The following is an 18500-nucleotide window of genomic DNA, read 5'->3' as shown; positions in this document are numbered from 1 at the left end:
TCAAGCTGCTCGCATTGTTGTTTTTGCTGGCCGTAAGGCGCTCTATTTTTCCCCTGAGGTTGTCGACTGTTTGCTGAAGCTGCTGGTTGTCTTTCTCAAGGTTCCTGCAGCTCCTCTCAAAAATGTCTACATCTGCCAACAACAAATCTTTTCCTGCCATCTTTCCTTTCTCTGTGAAATTTGAAACTGCAAATTAATTTCTCTGTGGAATCTGGGAATACAAAGGCAGTCGCCTGTGATGTCACAGACAGGATGAGTGACATCACTGCTTCACATCAAAGCCACAAGAAGTCTGTTGGAGATGGGGGGAGGGTGTTTTTTTTTTTTACTTTATTCGCAGACACATTATATAACGACAGAGTTATGCCTCATTTGTTCTGCCTCAAGAAAAACAAATACAGATAAATACAGATAAACATATTCAAGAAAAAGCTATGGGTTCATTTAAAGCAATACAGATTTCAATTGTTTTAATAGCTATTTTTTGTCAGAGTCTTTGATAGTCTGGATATAAAACTTAACTTCATTGTAAAATGCAGCAAGGCAAGGCTTTCCCTACCTGGAACATATGATATTTAGCTAGTGACAATAAAGGATTTAGGAGAAACTGTTGAATTGTTGAGCTTTTAGTGAGGCCAAGTAAGAATCTTCTCATAACAGCATCTGATAGGTACTTTTCCTATATACCTAAATAAAAGAACTACAGACAACGTATATATGAATTTTATGACAAAGCTTTTGCAAAAGGAAAAGTCTCCGATATCAGCTTCCCCAAGCTGTTCACAGAGACTTCTGATTTCCTTTCACGCGAGCTCCTGTTTTATTGTCAAAGAAAAACAGTCAAGGGGGCAGAGGTCGTAAAAAGAACAGAGGTTGTACAACATGTAACCTAATCAACCAGAAAACTACTCAACTGCTCACATGAAGATAAACAGACAATCCTGACCTCCAGGTCAGAAGATAAACAGACAAGGAAGAGAACACTTTAAACAGACTGAATTTCAACTAAAGTAATAACAAAATGATAATACCGAAAATTCCCTAACAGCATCTATTGAGCTTTTATGTTGTTGTGGATAAAATCACTCAAGATTCTGCCAAAAAGCATCAACAAAGGGACAGTGTCAAAACAAGTGGACAACAGTTTAAGGATATGTGTTCTGTTGGTATTATAAACATGATAGCCGTTGGTTTCTGCCAAAGATATTTGTGCAGTAACTCCAGTCTTCTTTCTCTTAAAGGAAGCGTATGTTAATTTCAGTTTCTGTACATTCTTGCAGCGAACATTAGAAATGTCAGGACTCCAGTTATTGCCAGGAAAAACCAGTAATTTCCCTGATTTCTCGGGTTTCTCTGGTTGCTCATGTGGCAGCACGAGTGGGTGAAGCTGCTACTCTGCCCTTCAAAGCAGGGTAGCCAGCGGGTGTCACAGCGCCACCTTGGGAATTGCGCCCAAGGAAATGGATGGATTTGTACCCAAGGAGAACAAGACTTCTTTTTAATACAAAAAATAATTAATTTTATTATTTCTCTCTTTTTAAAAGCCAGTAAAATCCAGGTAGCACAATAGGAAAGGGAGTGCAGTGCTGGGATCTACCAGCAGGGGGGAGGGCAATCCAAATGTGGGAACTGGGCATAAACAAATTAATAAATCAAAATAAATCACCCCAAGCACTTGTGAATAAACACTCAATCCGTGAAGAAATCCCAACACCGGTCACTCGCACAGCACACTGGTCCAGTCCCTCTGGATGCCCCCCCACTGCCTTCAGCTCCCAGCCTGGAGACAAAAGGGTGAGGTTAAACAAAGCAAATACAAAACAGAAAGAAAGAAACTGCAATTTACACATGGGTGCTAAAATGAGGTTACCCTCTGATACAGCCAGTTATTAAAATCAGCAGTTTGATTAAATGGTCTAAAAAAAAACCACAGCAGTCACACCCAGCCAAGCTGGAGGCAAAAACAAAGCAGCTGGGCTTCCAGCGAGTTGCAACAGCTTCAGACCTGAAATTAAGTTAGGTTAATAGGTGATTTTGGGAACATGGCACAAGGCAGAGGAAACCATTGTCACCTACCAGAGCTGGATGACTCCACCTCAACCAGAGAGCCCCTTCCGGCCCCACAGCAGGAGGATCCACTTGTCAATACAAGCTATGTACAAATAATTGTTATTTTGTGATGTTGAACTGTATGGGTGCAGTGCAATAAAGGTACATACCCTTTTTATGTTGCCAAGTAGCACTGGGAAGGGTAAATTACTGCCACATCCCAGTATAGTCAGGAGGCTTCAGGCAGCTTCTGAATTTAAACAACTTGAATTAGCCAACTCAAATTGAGATCTTGTACAGAAAGAGAAACATTACTTACTATTTCGGATTTTGAGTTTGACCACTGCAAATTAACCAAGCAGACATTCAACTGAAATGTGACCAAATGCAGGCATGAAGAGAGAAGGCTAGGGAGTCTGCCTTTATGCTCCCACCCACTCAGGTGATTAGGTGCCAGGTGTCTTCAATCCTGAAGCAGGCTTGATCCTGAGTTCTTTCCAGGTAAATTATCCCATGATACGCTCCACTAATATGTGAAAGTCTGAGAAACAAACCTGGGACCTGAACTTCTGAAAAATCTCCCCGATTTCTAGGACATTCGGCTATTATTCGGCTACCTAAAAACAATTCCTGATCTATTATAGTGTAATAATGCCAACACCGCAGATGTAGTCCCGCCAAACAGGGTTTATTAGAATAGAGTATGAGCTGCTATTTCGGAGGCTGCAGCTCACGCCTCTAACAGAACTAGCACGCTCCCCGATAGCTTCACTGCTAACTCCCCTCTGAACTCTCTCCACTTCCGGTCCTGGAACTCCCGCTCCACCGATCCCCCGCCCACATGACAGACCTATCACATGTGAGTGGGAGCCAGCAGAGTCAGACAGGGGAAGGCTTAACACTACATATAACAAAACGGGTCACAATGCAACTTACAACAAACAGAACTAAAACACAGAATCGTTACAAGAGCTATAGTTTCTCTTGTAAGTTCAATTGCTTCCGGATTTATTAGTTCAGGCTCAATTTGAGGTAAATATCTTCGGTAAGCAGTTAGATAATTCATCACCGATCTTAATTCGTGGAGAAACATGTCAACGAACTCGAGTCCGGTCCGGCACCACATCAGGCCTCACTAGCGTTACTGTGGAACCAGTGTCAATCAGGGCTGTGCAGGGAATCCCTTCCACTGTGACCGGGACATAAGAAAAATCCCCAACACAGGTGCGGCCAACCACCGCTATACAAAGGCAGTCGCCTGTGATGTCACAGACAGGATGAGTGACATCACTGCTTCACATCAAAGCCACAAGAAGTCTGTTGGAGATGGGGGGAGGTTTTTTTTTTTTAAACTTTATTCGCAGACACATTATATAACGACAGAGTTATGCCTCATTTGTTCTGCCTCAAGAAAAACAAATACAGATAAATACAGATAAACATATTCAAGAAAAAGAAAAAGCTATGGGTTCATTTAAAGCAATACAGATTTCAATTGTTTTAATAGCTATTTTTTGTCAGAGTCTTTGATAGTCTGGATATAAAACTTAACTTCATTGTAAAATGTAGCAAGGCAAGGCTTTCCCTACCTGGAACATATGATATTTAGCTAGTGACAATAAAGGATTTAGGAGAAACTGTTGAATTGTTGAGCTTTTAGTGAGGCCAAGTAAGAATCTTCTCATAACAGCATCTATTGAGCTTTTATGCTGTTGTGGATAAAATCACTCAAGATTCTGCCAAAAAGCATCAACAAAGGGACAGTGCCAAAACAAGTGGACAACAGTTTAAAGATATGAGTCACAAAACGCAAAATTTACATCAAATTCTTTCTTGAATATAGAGTTCTCATAAAAGGATTAGTGCAAACATCTGCGATGGCTTTTCATTTTAAACGGCTCGGAAATTCTGATGATGGAAGTGATATTTTTGTGTTTTTGTCGTGTAAATTGTTCCAGTGCTATGCTAAGCATAGCACTGGAACAAGCCACTTTAGTTTCGTCTAAGCTCCCACTTTAGTTTCGTCACATAAAGAAATGAGTGAAAAGAAATGATAATATTTAACATTAACACAGATGCTATAGTTTTCGGTTTGTAAACGTCACGGTAAAAGTTTTAGACTCGTAGCGCCGACAGCTACCGGTTTACACCGACGTAGCTAGTTATCCGTGCTACGCTAGGAAACGACGAGGCAGCCGTTGCTCATCTAACATGAGCAACGGCTCATGTTAGATCCTTTCACCTGTTTACGGTGTGATCGATGATAAATTCTTGTTGAACTTCTGTTTTGTTTTGTTTTTTTCATCTCAAAATAGCCGAGGATTCTTCTGCGAAACTGCTGGACGGCTTGTTTGGCAACACTGAAGCGGTTCCCTGCATTTACTGGCTGCCCTCACAGAGGAGCGCCACAGCTTTTACACTGTTTTTAAACGTTTTTTTTCTTCTTTTTGTTGTCTTATAAACACAAACGTCAGTGTATTTTATTTGAATTGTAATGAACATAATTGTAAAGTTTAAGCAGAAAGATTTTTTAAACAATTTTTCATTATAAATAAGGTTCCATTCTGATATTCCAAAATAAAACGTTTTTTCTTGAACACATAATAAATGAACTGCGAAAAAACAAACTGTGACTAGATTTTTAGTACATAAAAACTAACTTACAAGTAACTTTTCAGCAAAATAGGAGCTTTTTAAAGTAAATAATTTTTTAATATTAATTTAAAAAAAGTACTAGTTCCACTGACAGATCATACTTTTAACAAGATATTTTTCCCATAAGTGAAATAATCTGCCAGTCGAACCAATACTTTTTAAAATCAATGCTAAGGAATTATTAACTTAAAACAATTTCCTCTGTTGTGTGTAAAAGTTACTTGTAACAAAATACACATAAAAAATATTAACTGGTGTATCGAACCAAAAGTCAAGAACATCAAAATTACTGGCAAAATAAAACACATTCAGATTTGCTATTAAAAAATAAAGTTATTCAGAACTTGATTTAAATAACTGTAAATGTCCGAATCTCAAATGAGTAAATAAAAAAGCTAATTTATTTCAATAACATTAAAAGTTGGTCCCCATATGGATTCCTTGCACACAATGTTATACATTTACAGCGTTTATTCCTTTGATTCTTGATTATGTGAAATGTTATGTCCAGTAATGACAAAGACTCTTAACAGATTTTCAGCAGAAAGTCTGTTAGCAGACATTTTTACCATGTCTCTGTAATAAAATATTAGAAAATTCACACAAAAACTCAATACAACCCAAGGACAACAAACTATCAATTCTCCTTATTGAAATACAGAAGAAACTTACTCACTTGTAGTTTGTTTAAACTACAAGTGAGAAATCCTCAGAAATAAGAATAAAACATGCATTTATTCAAGCTATTTTCAGTTAATTTAATATGCAACGCTGCCATTTTGGGGGGTGTCTGGTTCCCATATTTAGCGAAGGTGGAATGTGATACCAGTCTGTGGAAGAAACAAAGGGGACATTGAGAATCTGTAGACTGTAATGTCATGCTGACAAAGCACCCAGACTCCTGTTTGGACCTCAAACGCATCGTGTTTGCAGCCTGACAACCTCCTGCCGTCAACAGTCACAGACAGAGGCTTGTCTGTCAGCTAATCCAATGCAATGTGTGTGGGGAAGTTAGAAATAGTTTTAGTTTTAAAAATCTATGGTGTTGGTGGGAACGTGTAAATTTACAAATCTGTGTCTGAAAAACTGTTTTGTCTATTTGGGAACACTCTAGTCCTCAAAAATATAATCTCTAAAGCAATTACAGTAATCACAGAAACAAACAAAATGCCAAACAAACAAAGAGCACCTCTTGTGGTCTTAAATATTCACTATAACGTCTGGACTGGTGGCGGTACAAAACAAAAAATGAAAGACGAAATAAAAAGAGACAAAACTGCAGGACTTGATTTATAAACTGATAAGGAGCGACAGCAGCATCTGCTGGTCATATTTAGTCACTGCAGCTTAAAATGAAAGTTTCCTCTTGTTCAGAGTCTGACGAGCTGCTACTGTTAAAAACTACAATGCATGCCGCAACGTATGAATTCACAAACCTTTTATTAAGACTTTGAAATGTACGGAAGAGGATTAGGACGACTGGAAAAATAAATTCTGACTTTAATCTCAAAATTCTTAACTGTTTTTTTTTTCCTCAAAATTCTGACTGTGTTGTCATATGATTAAAAAGAATAAAATAAATGTTATTTAAGATTATTATTTTTTTAAATCATAATTTTTTTTAACAAAAATTTATGGGATTCAATTTTTTTTCTCATCTTCCCTCCAACTTCCAGAGGCCCACAGCGCCTCCTGGTGGCTCCAACTTTGAAAAACACGGAGTCACGTGATTCCGGGAAACCAGCTGTCCATCCACGTTATGATTTACTTGAAGTACTCTCATCTGTTCATTTCTTAACAATAAATAAATTCCTTTGTGCTTCTTTTTTGTTTCAGCTTTCCTACAAACTAAACCATTACGTTTCCATTTATGCAACATATTTTTTTTCCTTTCCTCCTTAGCGTCTCTGAACTGGCACCAACACAGATTTTTTTTTAACATCATATTTAAATTGTAAAATCCTTTTAGCTGAAGCGCACTTTATTTTATGGAGGGTCCAGTTCAGTTCCTGTAGAAAAAGAAACGAATAAATGTGTTCAGTCTCCTCCATTGACAGTACAGAAGGAGCCTTTCTGTGAGAGACTCAGCTTTCCATTTAGCTCCTGCTGTAGTAAAGCCCACTCACAATAAGACAGTCTTCCCCCAGGCCTCCTATCTGTGTGTGTGTGGGTGTGTGTGTGTGTGTGTGTGAGAGAGAGAGATAGAAAGAGAGAGAGAGGATGGAGGCGGCATCAACATGGAGACTTCTACACCTACTTTCAGTTTGATGACAGAGCTTTAATTAAAAAAAACAAAAAAACTCGCTATTTTCGATCACATTTCTGTTTTTCTAGGCACAATTTTTTTAGCCAGATTTTGAAAAATCTAAATTCAAAATAATCAAACTTTTTATCACGCTACAACCACTTAGTTTTAATGTGACAAAGCAAAACAACAAAAAATGTGTCGCACTTCCGTAAACTTTGTGACTGGCAGTCGTTTTGGAAGGCAGTTGCTATGGAGTCGCTATGACAACAATAAAAGGGCCACAAGCTTAGATCACCTCGTTCGCGTTTAACTTATAAACAATACAAGTATATTGCAACTATTACTCGATTACAACGTTTTGAGTACTCTTCCTCCGCCTCTGTGTAATACTAAGATAAATATAAGATATTTACTGTAGTACTTACTCCCGAAGTAGCGAAATTAGGTCAGTAGCTTTTATCTGCTAGATAAGACTGACATGTCTTAGCTAGCATGCAGCATGTAGCCTACATGTACGTTACTTTTCCAGTCACTGGAACCCTGTTATCCACACGAAGATTTCGTATAAGTTCATTACAAATCCGTTTAAACACTAACTGTATTTCTTATCACTTCCGCAAGTGAGCCGCCATCTTGGTATAGGCAAGCGCAGCGCAAAACGTAGATGAACCATGGCTTCCAGACCAACAAAAAGAAACTGCATGAAAAGATCTAATGACTCACATCACAGGGGTCATGTGATCAACTACATGATGTTACTACTGGCAGAAATTAAGAAAAATATGACAGGAAGTGGAGGAAGATGGCGGCATGGCATGTTATTTAGTGAATTATCTTGTGAACAAACTTATTCCCATGTGATTTTTAATTAAATGAATGGAAACACCATAATTGCTTTAATGTGTTTTTTCGATAGTGACTGAAGTTCCGGTAAATAAATTATAATCTGTCCCATTTTGTGTGTGTGTGTGTCATATGGTTGCATCTATGATGTTGCATAATATTGGGAAAAGAAAAAAAAAGGTGCAACCTTTAATCAAAATATTTGTTTGACGGGAAAAAAAACTCAAAAGAAATCAATGGTGTCAGACCTTTAAGGTACATAAAACAACTTAAATAAGATTAAAAAATTTACCTAAAACATTTTTTTGTTTTATATCTTCAGACTTTAGTGTTTTCACACATTCAATTAAGGTCCAAAATTGCAACATTTGTTTCGACATTAGCAGAATATTGACAGTTTTGTGAACATTTGTAATGGAAATCCAGCTACCAGTCCAAGAAATGAATGTTTTTTGTCCACATTTTGTTGTTTCTATTTAGACCTCTTGCCACTCCCATGTTAAACTTTCTAGAGCCGCCTCTGACTGTCTGGCATATTGGGTTCACTGGCAGTAGCATCAGCGCTGATGTGCCAATATTTGCAGAGTTCATCTCCAGAAATATCACATTTCATTTTGTGCCAAATCCATTATGTTCGTCAGTCGACATTAGAGAAGAGCCAGAAATGGCCTCCGTCCTGTCAGCCACTGAGATAAATTGCCTATTAGCCCTTTGGGTTTATAATTTGGTGCAATCAATCACTGAGCATGAATAGATGCCAACCGGGGGCTCGTCACATTTCGAATGATAAAAGCCTCGGAAAATGTGTCGCGAGATGTGTTTAAACATCGTCCTGGGGTGTTTGTCATGATTATGGAAAGATTTTTAAAAGAATGACATTTGGCAACAAACAGCACCGTCTTTTATTGCAGCAAGAAATCAAACCAATACATTTTATTTCATACATTTATTTCAATCATTTGCAGAAAAGAAAATAAGAAAAAAGGAGGGAATATTTTGGTTGCTACCTTGCCTGCAGAGTCATTGTCTCACAGTCGACCACCTACTGCGCCTCCTGGAAACAACCCCTCAGCCTGGTTTTCACGTCTGATTTTAATCCTGGCTGTGTTTTATGTATGTTTAGCTCGCCGGGTGCCCACTTGCTGCCTTTTATGACTGCCGTCTGAATAAAACCTGCTTTTCTCCCTCCTGTCACCACGCTTTGCTCAGTAAAGGATTGTTGCACAAAGTGTTCAGCCCACAGTGTGTCACAATCCCTCCTCCTCGTTGCTGTTTGTGTTGCGTTGCCTTCCTGGCTCGTACAGATAACAGACAGATTTGGAGAAAACATCAGGGAACGGTTTACACCTGAGCAGTTTCATCTTTAAACCACCTGCTCTGGTTTCTGTTGTCACATAAAGGCTACTGCTACTTTTCTTTACTGTCTTGAGAATTTTTTTTACTGCAGTAAAATGCTGGTACAATATTTTACCTTAATTTAACTGTATCTCTAAATTTAAAGAGGAGGAAAAAAAGAATCTTGACTTGGAAAAAGGTTGAATTCTTAGAAAAATATCTCCTAATTCTAAGAAAAATGTCAGAATTCTGGAAAAAAATTCAAAATTCTGGAAAAAATACCCCTGAGGATTCTGTGAAAAATGGCTGAATTTTGAGACTAAATTCTGAGGGAAAACAAGAGAATTTTGATTTATGAAAAATTCTGAGAAGAACAGTATAGGATTCTGAGATTCAAATCAAATTCATGAGAAAAAGAAAGTTAGAATTTATAGAAAAATCTTTGACCTCTGAGAACAACTTCATAATTCTTAAAAAAAAAAAAACAAGCAAAAAAAAACACGCTTTTTTTTTTTTTTTTAAATGGCAGAATTACAAAAATTCAGAGTTCTGGAAAAAAAGCAGAATTCTGAAAAGAAATAGAGTTATGAAAAAAATGTCAGATTTGAGGTTGAATTAGAATTTTGTGGAAAGAGTTTGAATTCTTAGAAAAATCTCAATTCAGATTTTTTTATTAGTTTGAAAAAGATTTAGAATTAGATTTAAAATCAGAATTATGAGGAAAAACTGTAGAATTTTCAGATTAAAGTCAAATACAGAGAAAAACATTGAACTAGAAAAATCTTAGAATTGAGAAAAACCTCAGAATTCTAACAAATCAGAATGAGATTTAAAATCAGAATTCTGATTAAAGTTAATAATTTTGAGATTAATTCAGTGTACAGAGAAAAAAGTTTTTGTTAGAAAAAATTCATAATAATAAAAACAATTTAAAAATTCTGCAAAAAAAAACAAGAGAGTTAGAATGAGATTTAAAATGAGGTGAAAAAAAATTCTGACAAAAATATTATAAATATGAGATTAAAATCAGAATCTCATAGAAAAGTTTGAATTCTTAGAAAAATCTCAGAATTCAGAGGAAAAACTTCAGAATTCTAAAAAGAGTTAGAATGAGATTCAAAATCAGAATTCTGAAAAATAAAAATTATGAGAAAAACGGTAGAATTCAAAACTTTTTTTTTTTTTTATTCCAGTGGAAAAATGTTCGATTCTTTAAAACTCGTTACCTGAGGTAGTCGTCTCACGGCTGAATCATGTTGTGCTTTTAGCCAACACTTCACCACAGTTATGCTTGTTTCTGCCTCCGTCCCGGTTCATCCCCCTCCCCTCCGCATGACTCATGGATCCACACCGCCGAACGTCCTCACAGTCTCCCCCCGCCTCCCACGTCCCTCCCCCGGCCTCGGCAGACGGATGAGTCAGTGGACAAAGCGATCGGCTTCCTCTCATCTTTCCAGCCGCTGTCCATCACTGCCCACATCACCGCGGCTCAGAAGGCGGTGATTCACGCACCAATCACTGTCTGCGCTGTAAAAATAAGTCCTGCTGGACCCCTCTGTCCTGCAGAGTTAACACCAGGCCCGGTCTGAACCTGTGTGGGGCCCTGAGCAGATTTTTATTGGGGGGCCCCAACATGTCAACACCAGATGCTTCATCACTGATAAACTACTCTATGTTTTTATTAGCATAATTTGTAATTAGCTTACATCTTATGGGAGTTTGTTTTCAGTCAATAATTCCTAAATATTGATTAAAAAGTTGGCAGATTATTTCACTCATAAAAAGGAAAAATTATTTGTTATAAGTGAAATAATCTGTGTAGTACTAGTACTTTTTAATCAATATTAAGAAATTATTGACTTGTATGTTGAATTTAGTCTATTTCAAGTGTTTTAAGATATTTGCACTAGAAACTAGACCAAAAATGCTTGGTGAAATGTTGTATTTTTGCAGTGCACAACAGTTGAGTGGATCACATTTTATTCCCAGGATCTCCTTGGTGATATTGCTGTAATTTTAATCCCTGTTGTAGGTTGCATTGATCTTATATTTAACCAGAAAGTCCCTGAAGTGCTCAACAAGGTGGGATCAATGCTAACCCATTCGGTTCATGTTTAACCGTCACCATTGTTTTTCTGCTGCCTATATATTCTGGGATTAATAACTATTTTTTAATGAAAGTAGTGGAGCTGAACAGAATTAAGAACTCAGTTTATGATTTCCAGATACAGATAAATAAATTTGGGTTTGTAATTAGGAAGTTCTGCAACAAGTCAGCATTTTCTACCATCGACTACCTCTTCCTTAGTGAATTGCTCTCACCACAGTGAGCCATAAAAGCCTTTTAGGACAGTAGCCAGGCTGTGGTTACCATGCACAACGGCATTAAAGGCCAGCTGCATGTCCGCACAAGCAAAAAGCAAACAAACCTGAGAAGGTATATGAGGCATAAAAGCATCATGAGAGCGTCTTGGATCAGCTGGATGTCAGATTAGAGAACATTGTAGGAGAATAAAAAAGCAGAAAATTCCTGCATTTATTGATTCTTTTCAGCAGATTTCTGTATATCTTCAAATCCCAGGGTTACAATAGTTTTGGGGTTTTCTTTCGTTTTACTTTGTTGTGACTTTTTTGTGTCTAGTTAGTTTTAATTAGTTTTTGCTAGTTTTTAATTTATTATCCTTTGGGATTAATAAGGCATTTTTGGATTTTAATTGTTTTTATTAGTTATAGTTTTAGTTCTTTACAGACTTTTGTTCATTTTTAGGTGCAGAATTTAAAAGGGTTAAACTATTTTACTGTTATTGTGTCTAAATTGATTGGGTAATGAATAGTATCAGAAAACACCATTTTCAAACATGTTTTTAATTATTATTGAACAACCACCTGACTGGCGTTTTCCACCAACTTTTGTTGTCGCCATTTTGTGGACTAGCATAACGCCGTTGTTCTCAGACCGCCGACACAAACTGACGGCCATATCTGTCAGACAAGTATACCCTGTGATTACCACACGCTTTTATTTAATCAGCAACATGGCGTGGAAGTACGATCGTCAGAAAACTTTATTGACAAATGTATGACAGCCTAGCTTAGCGGTTAACCAGCCAGACCGTCATCACTGAACAGGGAAGTGAGTTTTAAACGGGGCGTTTTGTATTTGACTGCAGTTGCAGCTAGACTCTACCTTAACTACACTTTGAAACCATAACCATGCATGTATATCCGTCTAGTTATCATTAAAAATATTTTATTGACTTATTTTTTGTCGTATTTGCTGAACTGACAGCTCCTCTAAATGTCATGGAGTCATTCCTTAATGCGCATGCGCACTCGCTTCACGTACGCTATTTCTTGTGAGGAAAACAAACAAAAAAACCAAAAATTAATTTCGCATGAGTTCTAAATGCTAATAAATAAGATTCATAGACAAAAAACCGAAAGATGTTGCATCTATAAGTTCAGAACGTTTTATATAGTTCCAGTTATTTATGGTTTCCCCCATTAATTACTGCTTTTATTTCAGTTAAATGTTTTCTTTATTATAATAACTTTGGCCACACACTTTTTTCATATAAATATTTATTGCAGAGGAGGTATCTTTTATGTACATGCTAACACAATATAACACAATATAAATCTACCAAATATTCCCATATATTGATGCTATAAGCTTGTCATAGAGCAATAGTCATAACAAGCACAAAATACAGTGGGTTGGGGACAGTGTCACTCACTATACAACTTGTAACAGTCCATAAAATATAAAATTTTTTCCTTTTTTTGTTCTATCAAGGGCAGTGAAACATCAGTCCGACTAAGTTCTTGAATTCATGCAGAAGCCACAAGAGCAAGAATTACGACGTTACAGCATTGAATAGTAGTAGTAGTAGATTTGCTAGTACTTGCCGTAGTGGGACACTGTCCGGTCACAAGAGTCCAGTTTAAATGAACGCGGTCAGCCGAACAGAAACACACCGTGGTTAACGACCAGTGGACAGAAAAGCTACAAGATACGGCATTGTCTGTGATGGCACAAGGACGACGGTTCGGGTTCAAACTTGCACCGATTCCTTGATGATGATGATAAAACACAGTGATCATTTCCAGAGAGACCGACAGTTAACAGACACCAGTATGCTTCACAGAGTTTAATACACACACACACACACACAATGGACAGAAGAAAAATAAAACAGCAAGTTGACGAGCAGGAATTATTCAAATTAAAGAACAAACTGGGCTCACTGTAATGTGATATTTAGTTTCACGATGAGATATTGCACTCATTGTATTTTCTACTCATATTTGAAGATTAAAATTAAAAAATATCTCTTTTTTTAAAGTTACCATTATTATATTGCTTTATTTACTATTATTGTTTTCATGATACACAAATCAGAGGTGGTAAAATTTTCTAAAATAGTCAATTTTCTTTAAAAAAAACTCAAAGCACAATAAACAAGAGCAGGTCATTCATCACTCATGACAGTAAATCTCCCACATAAACTCAGATTTCCCTTTTGTTAAACCTCCCAGCAAATAATACACTAAAAAAAGAGAATGGAGCTCCAACTTAAAACAAATTAGTTAATTTGTTACACGCAATCAAATTAAGTTGGTTAAACTGAATTTATTTAAGTTTGTTTAACATGACAACTTAATTACTTGTAACAAATTAACTCATTTTTTTTTCAAGCTGGATCACCCATTCTTATTTTTCAGTGTATGTTAAACATTATTATAGATCAGTTGAAGCAACAGAATTGATATGAAAAAATGAGCAGAGCTGTTAGAGGTTGGAATTTGGTAAATTAAAAACTCACAATCATTCAAATTGTGATACACAGACGTGACTGCTAACTTCTACAGACTGTTATGGTTTGTTTCCTAAAACCTGCTTGGTCCTTTGGGTTCAAATTAAAATATTTTTGTTTCTTTTACCCAGGTTAATGATGAAAAGTGATTTCTTTTTATCTAATAAAATCAGATTAGCAAAATTTCCAATGAATCCCAAGATGCAACCAAGAAAAAAGTGTCTTATTTTATGTGTAAATCCATTCAAATGGCTCGCCTACTCTTTTTATTTAGGTTTTTATTGAGGCAGTGGGTGGATATTTGAAAGGAGATTTAGTGTTGTGTTGATCTTCAGGTTACTGATTCACCTCTTTATGGTGGATTTATGAAGTTTCATCCACAAACACACATTTAGTGCAACACAAAAATCCATGCTGGTATCACAAACATCGGACCAACTTGTACTCCCATTAAATACTTTGTCCCAAAATGCTGATTCTTTTTTTTTTTTTTTTTCCACCCGTAAACAAGCAATTTACTCATTCCATTGTTGGTTAAGCATTTTGATGAATTCCGGAGATAAATAGTCATAAACAAACCGAGCCTCATGAATAATTCATCAAACTGCATCTACAAACACGTTGGGTGCAACATAAAGAGCCATGCTGGATTCCCAAACAAAACCGGGTCGGACTGACTTCAGTTCGCGTCCTCGCCAGTTCATACTCCCATTTTGTTGTACCAGGGTATTGGAGATTATCACCATTATTTGGTTCTAATCCAATTTGGGACAATTGATTCTAGCTAGTCAATAAGACAGGGTGCATTCACACCAGGCCTGTTTAATCCGCTTTAATTAAACTCTGGTTTGTTTGTTTGGTTCGTTTGGGGAAGTGAGAACGTTTAACCGAACCTTTATGTAGATCAGAAAAGTGAACTCTGGTCCCTCTACAAACCTCAGTCTTGGTTCATTTGAGGTGAACTTTGGTGCGGTTTGAATGGATATGTGAATGCCAAGTGGGCCAGAGACTGCTCCAAAACCAGGAAGAAGACTGCAACACAGGGCATTCTGGTTAAAAAGAACCAAGACAAACATGAGACTCTGGCGCTAGCAGGAGAAATAGTTCATAGCCTTTACCGAAGACAAAAGAGAAATCCTAAATCCACTAAAATCTGACGCTACTCCACTTTTGTTTACATTTTGTGAACCTTCTTCAGAAGTTTTTATGTTGTTTACTTCAGTGATTCTTGCTGCAGTGCCCCCACAGGCGAGGAGGGGAACAGGTTTTTGAAAGGGTTTACATCATTTGCTGAAAATGTAGCAAATGTTCCGGTTTGGTCCCCAATTGAGCCGCGTCCACGGGACGCTCTGGTGTGAATACACCCTTATTAAATTAAACCTAAGTGACCTCTGGTGGATAAAATAGTAAATTACAACAAATTGTGGGAGGTCAAAGTGTAAAATCTCCCCAGTTGGTACAAAATGTCCCTTAGTAGACGGCAACAAAAGTCAGGGCCAAAACGGCCAAAACCAATAATCTAGGAAATGGCGACAGGGCGTATTGACCAGTGCAAATGACCTCCTTCTGTATTCTCCATTTTATCTTTTAAGGGATATAAAAATATGACCAAAACTATCTGTTTCATGGGGGAAAAACGCTAGCTAAAACATTAGCACTGATCAGTTGACAAACAAGTAGAGTCCAGCTACTTGGCACCTGGCTGTGCATGCTGTTAATATAGATCACCGTCACAAAATCCAGACAAAAATCACTTTTTTCCCTCTAGACTGATACAAGACGATGCTAATAGTTAGGCACATACAGTACATCTCCACAGACTTGGAAGCATTTTAATCTGTAGAGAACTACAATTAAATAGATCTAAAAATATATATATGCTGTGTGTATGATAGCCAGTGATATAATATGGAAATTAAGAGAATAAAATGTACATAAAAGACAGAATCTGTTCTGAATATATGACGTTTGCTAAGGTGCTATTGAGTTACTTTCCCTCTGTTTTTGGATCAAATCCTCATTAAATACAAGTTAAAGACCACATCACACTTTGCAGACTCTTCCTGTTCTATACTTCAACCCAAATCTCATCGATGTGACAACAAAGACCAAAACTCTGAGCTGGAACCAACACACAATAATATCACTCTGTTGTCACATGTGGGTGAAAAAAACATCAGACAGCAAACAGAAAGTAAAGACTGCAGGGATGGAGAAAGCTGATGTCTGACATTGCTCATAAAGTGTAACAGTTGCATAATTGGTCTACAATTTTATTTCCAGGAATTTCCCTGTAGTAATCTGGAATGCTCTTCTTGACTTTGTTTTGTTGTTTTGTACATATTCCAAATATGTAAAGCTGGAACAAAACCTCAGAAAGGAAGGCAACTTGTGGGTTAACTTTGCTTCCAAGTTACCATACAAATAGTAAAAGGTAATATATATAACTCTTTGCAATTGAAAAAAGAAAAATTATACATTGATAACTATAATTTCAGAGGTCCATTCAGGTTGAGTGTCATGCCTTCTTGCTTGATTTGCTCTCGTCAAAGTCCCAGGGACAAACCTCGGCCTTTTTAGCAGAACTAGCAGCCGCAGCTTTTGAATTTGGATTGCTCTGCTTTTCTACTGGGGCACTTTTATCAGAGCCTTTCTTACTCGACACGTCCTCAAAATCCCACGGACAAACTTCAGCCTGCTTTGGTTTGGCTGCTCCAACATTAGCGCTTTTCCTTTTCTCTACCTGCAGCCCCTCCTGTGGACTCTCTGCGTCCCACGGACAGACCTCGGACAATTTCTGCTGGCTCAAACGTTTATCTGAGGACTTTGTTAAACTTTTCTCATCCTCAGTGTCTTTTAACTTTTCCTTCTCAACCGTCCTGGTGGAAGGGGCGCCTTTCCTTATCGTGGGCGATTCTTTAGCTTTGGGTGCTTGTGCTGGACTGGGTGTCCTGTCTGTATTTGGAGAAACTGCAGCACTGTCGTAGTCCCAAGGACAGATTTCGGCTTTCGTTGTTGGTAGGGGCAGAGATGTTACCCCTTTGGGAGCATCTGAAATGGGGTTTCTACCTCGTCCATCCACAGGAGAAGAGCTCTTTTTCTGCTTTATTGTATCTGGAGACCGGGTTAACTCTGTCACCTTCTGCTGCTCTTCATAGTCCCAAGGACAAATGTCTGCTCGCTTTGTTTTGGAGCTTTCTAACGTAGAATGAGGCCTGTTTGACCTTGACTGACTGGACACTTGTTGCCTTGGTCCTTCTGAGAGACTGGTTTGAGTCTCACCTCCTTCTTCCCATGGACAGACCTCGGCTCGTACAGAAGTCATCCTCTGACTCTCCTTTGAGTGTTTTCCAGCTGACGGAGACTGATCAGAGGCCTTCTGCTTCTGGGATTTACTCCCTTTGGTGCTGCCTCCATGAATCGTTGTCGACTCCGTCGGTGCTATCGAGACGTGTTTCTGGATCTTGTTCTCAGATGGAGTCGGAAGGTCTTCCAACTCCCATGGACACACTTCGGAGACATCGTAAAGGTCCTTTCCCCGGACTGGATCGGAGCAGATTGCAGGCTGGCTGCCGCTCACCGGCTGCTTCATGATCGTGCCTTTGGTTGCACTTTGTTTGTAGTCAACCGATTGGCTGATGATCATCTTTGGCTGACAGTCGTTCTCCGTCTCTGTATTCGCCTTCGTGTCTCTACTCTTTGGCTGACTCTTCTTATTGCTGTCTTCTGAGCTCTGGGCCTTCCCAGTCAAGCCCAAAGTCTTCTCCTTGGCGCTGGCGATGACACTCAAAGACTTCTGTAGCATGGACGCTCTGGGGTGAATTGGTTTCTTGTCGGCTGTTAGATTGTGGGCACTCGCCGACTTGCAGACTAACGGAACAGACTCTGTAGATTCACTGGGGGCGTTGATGGTCTCACTGGACTTCTTCTTGACCAGCTTTTTGCCCATCAGCGTATCTAGTAGCGACCCTTCATTTGTGGCCGTCTCCATCTTGTCTGCGGCAGCCCTGTTGGCGTCTTCGTTCTGGTCACGGACATGGTCGTAGCTGCTGTGGGACTTCTTCAGAGAGAAAACCTTGTCCTTTAGCGTCTCTTCCTTGGCTGGTTTCACCTGATGACTGGGATCTAGAGGGTTCTTCTTCAGCATGCAGATGCTGTTCCGGTTGCTCCCATAGTCTCCCACCTCCTTGTCTTCCCGGCTGCACTGCCGATGCACAGACTCTGGGATCTCGGTGATGCGTCTCATCAGCGAGCGCCCAAGACCTTTCTTGGAGCTTCGCTTCTTCTGCAGGTGCGGGTTGTTCGCTAGCATCTTCTTCCTTTTGTAAATCTCCAGCTGGGAGTATAACTTCTTCAGCTCCTCCTAAAAATGAATAAAAACGAAAAAGCAAATTGGTGAATCTTTGTTGAGAGTTAGGAGACACATTTCGGTGATAAAACATACAATCTACTCCACTTAGACCATGCAACTTCATGACAGATGGCTACAAACATTTGCTAAATGACGCACTACTCAAAAATCGCATGCGTGCTGAAAGAAAAGCAAAGACAGT

General features: G+C 38.4%; 1 protein-coding gene and 1 long non-coding RNA gene across 3 annotated transcripts in view; both read right to left on the bottom strand.

Moving 5' to 3' along the window:
- Window positions 1-1574: 1574 nt before the first annotated feature.
- Window positions 1575-3316, bottom strand: LOC122823966. The gene is made up of 3 exons (XR_006369431.1): window positions 2220-3316; window positions 2077-2152; window positions 1575-1780 (listed from the first exon to the last, which is right to left on the bottom strand). It is a non-coding gene; the product is annotated as an uncharacterized LOC122823966 (long non-coding RNA).
- A 9384-nt stretch (window positions 3317-12700) lies between these two features.
- gpr158a (G protein-coupled receptor 158a) overlaps window positions 12701-18500 on the bottom strand; it is a 71341-nt gene continuing 65541 nt past the window's right edge. Inside the window, exon 11 of one of the 2 annotated variants that reach the window (XM_044104018.1) lies at window positions 12701-18310. In XM_044104018.1, coding sequence (XP_043959953.1) covers window positions 16466-18310 — 1845 coding nt within the window. In that variant the 3' untranslated portion in view covers window positions 12701-16465. The remainder of the gene's footprint in view (window positions 18311-18500) is intronic. The other variant, XM_044104017.1, reaches the window with a different exon arrangement.

This window comes from Gambusia affinis, linkage group LG21 (genome assembly GCF_019740435.1).
Source record: "Gambusia affinis linkage group LG21, SWU_Gaff_1.0, whole genome shotgun sequence".
Classification (NCBI taxonomy): domain Eukaryota; kingdom Metazoa; phylum Chordata; class Actinopteri; order Cyprinodontiformes; family Poeciliidae; genus Gambusia; species Gambusia affinis.
This window is presented reverse-complemented; position numbering and strand designations above follow the sequence as displayed.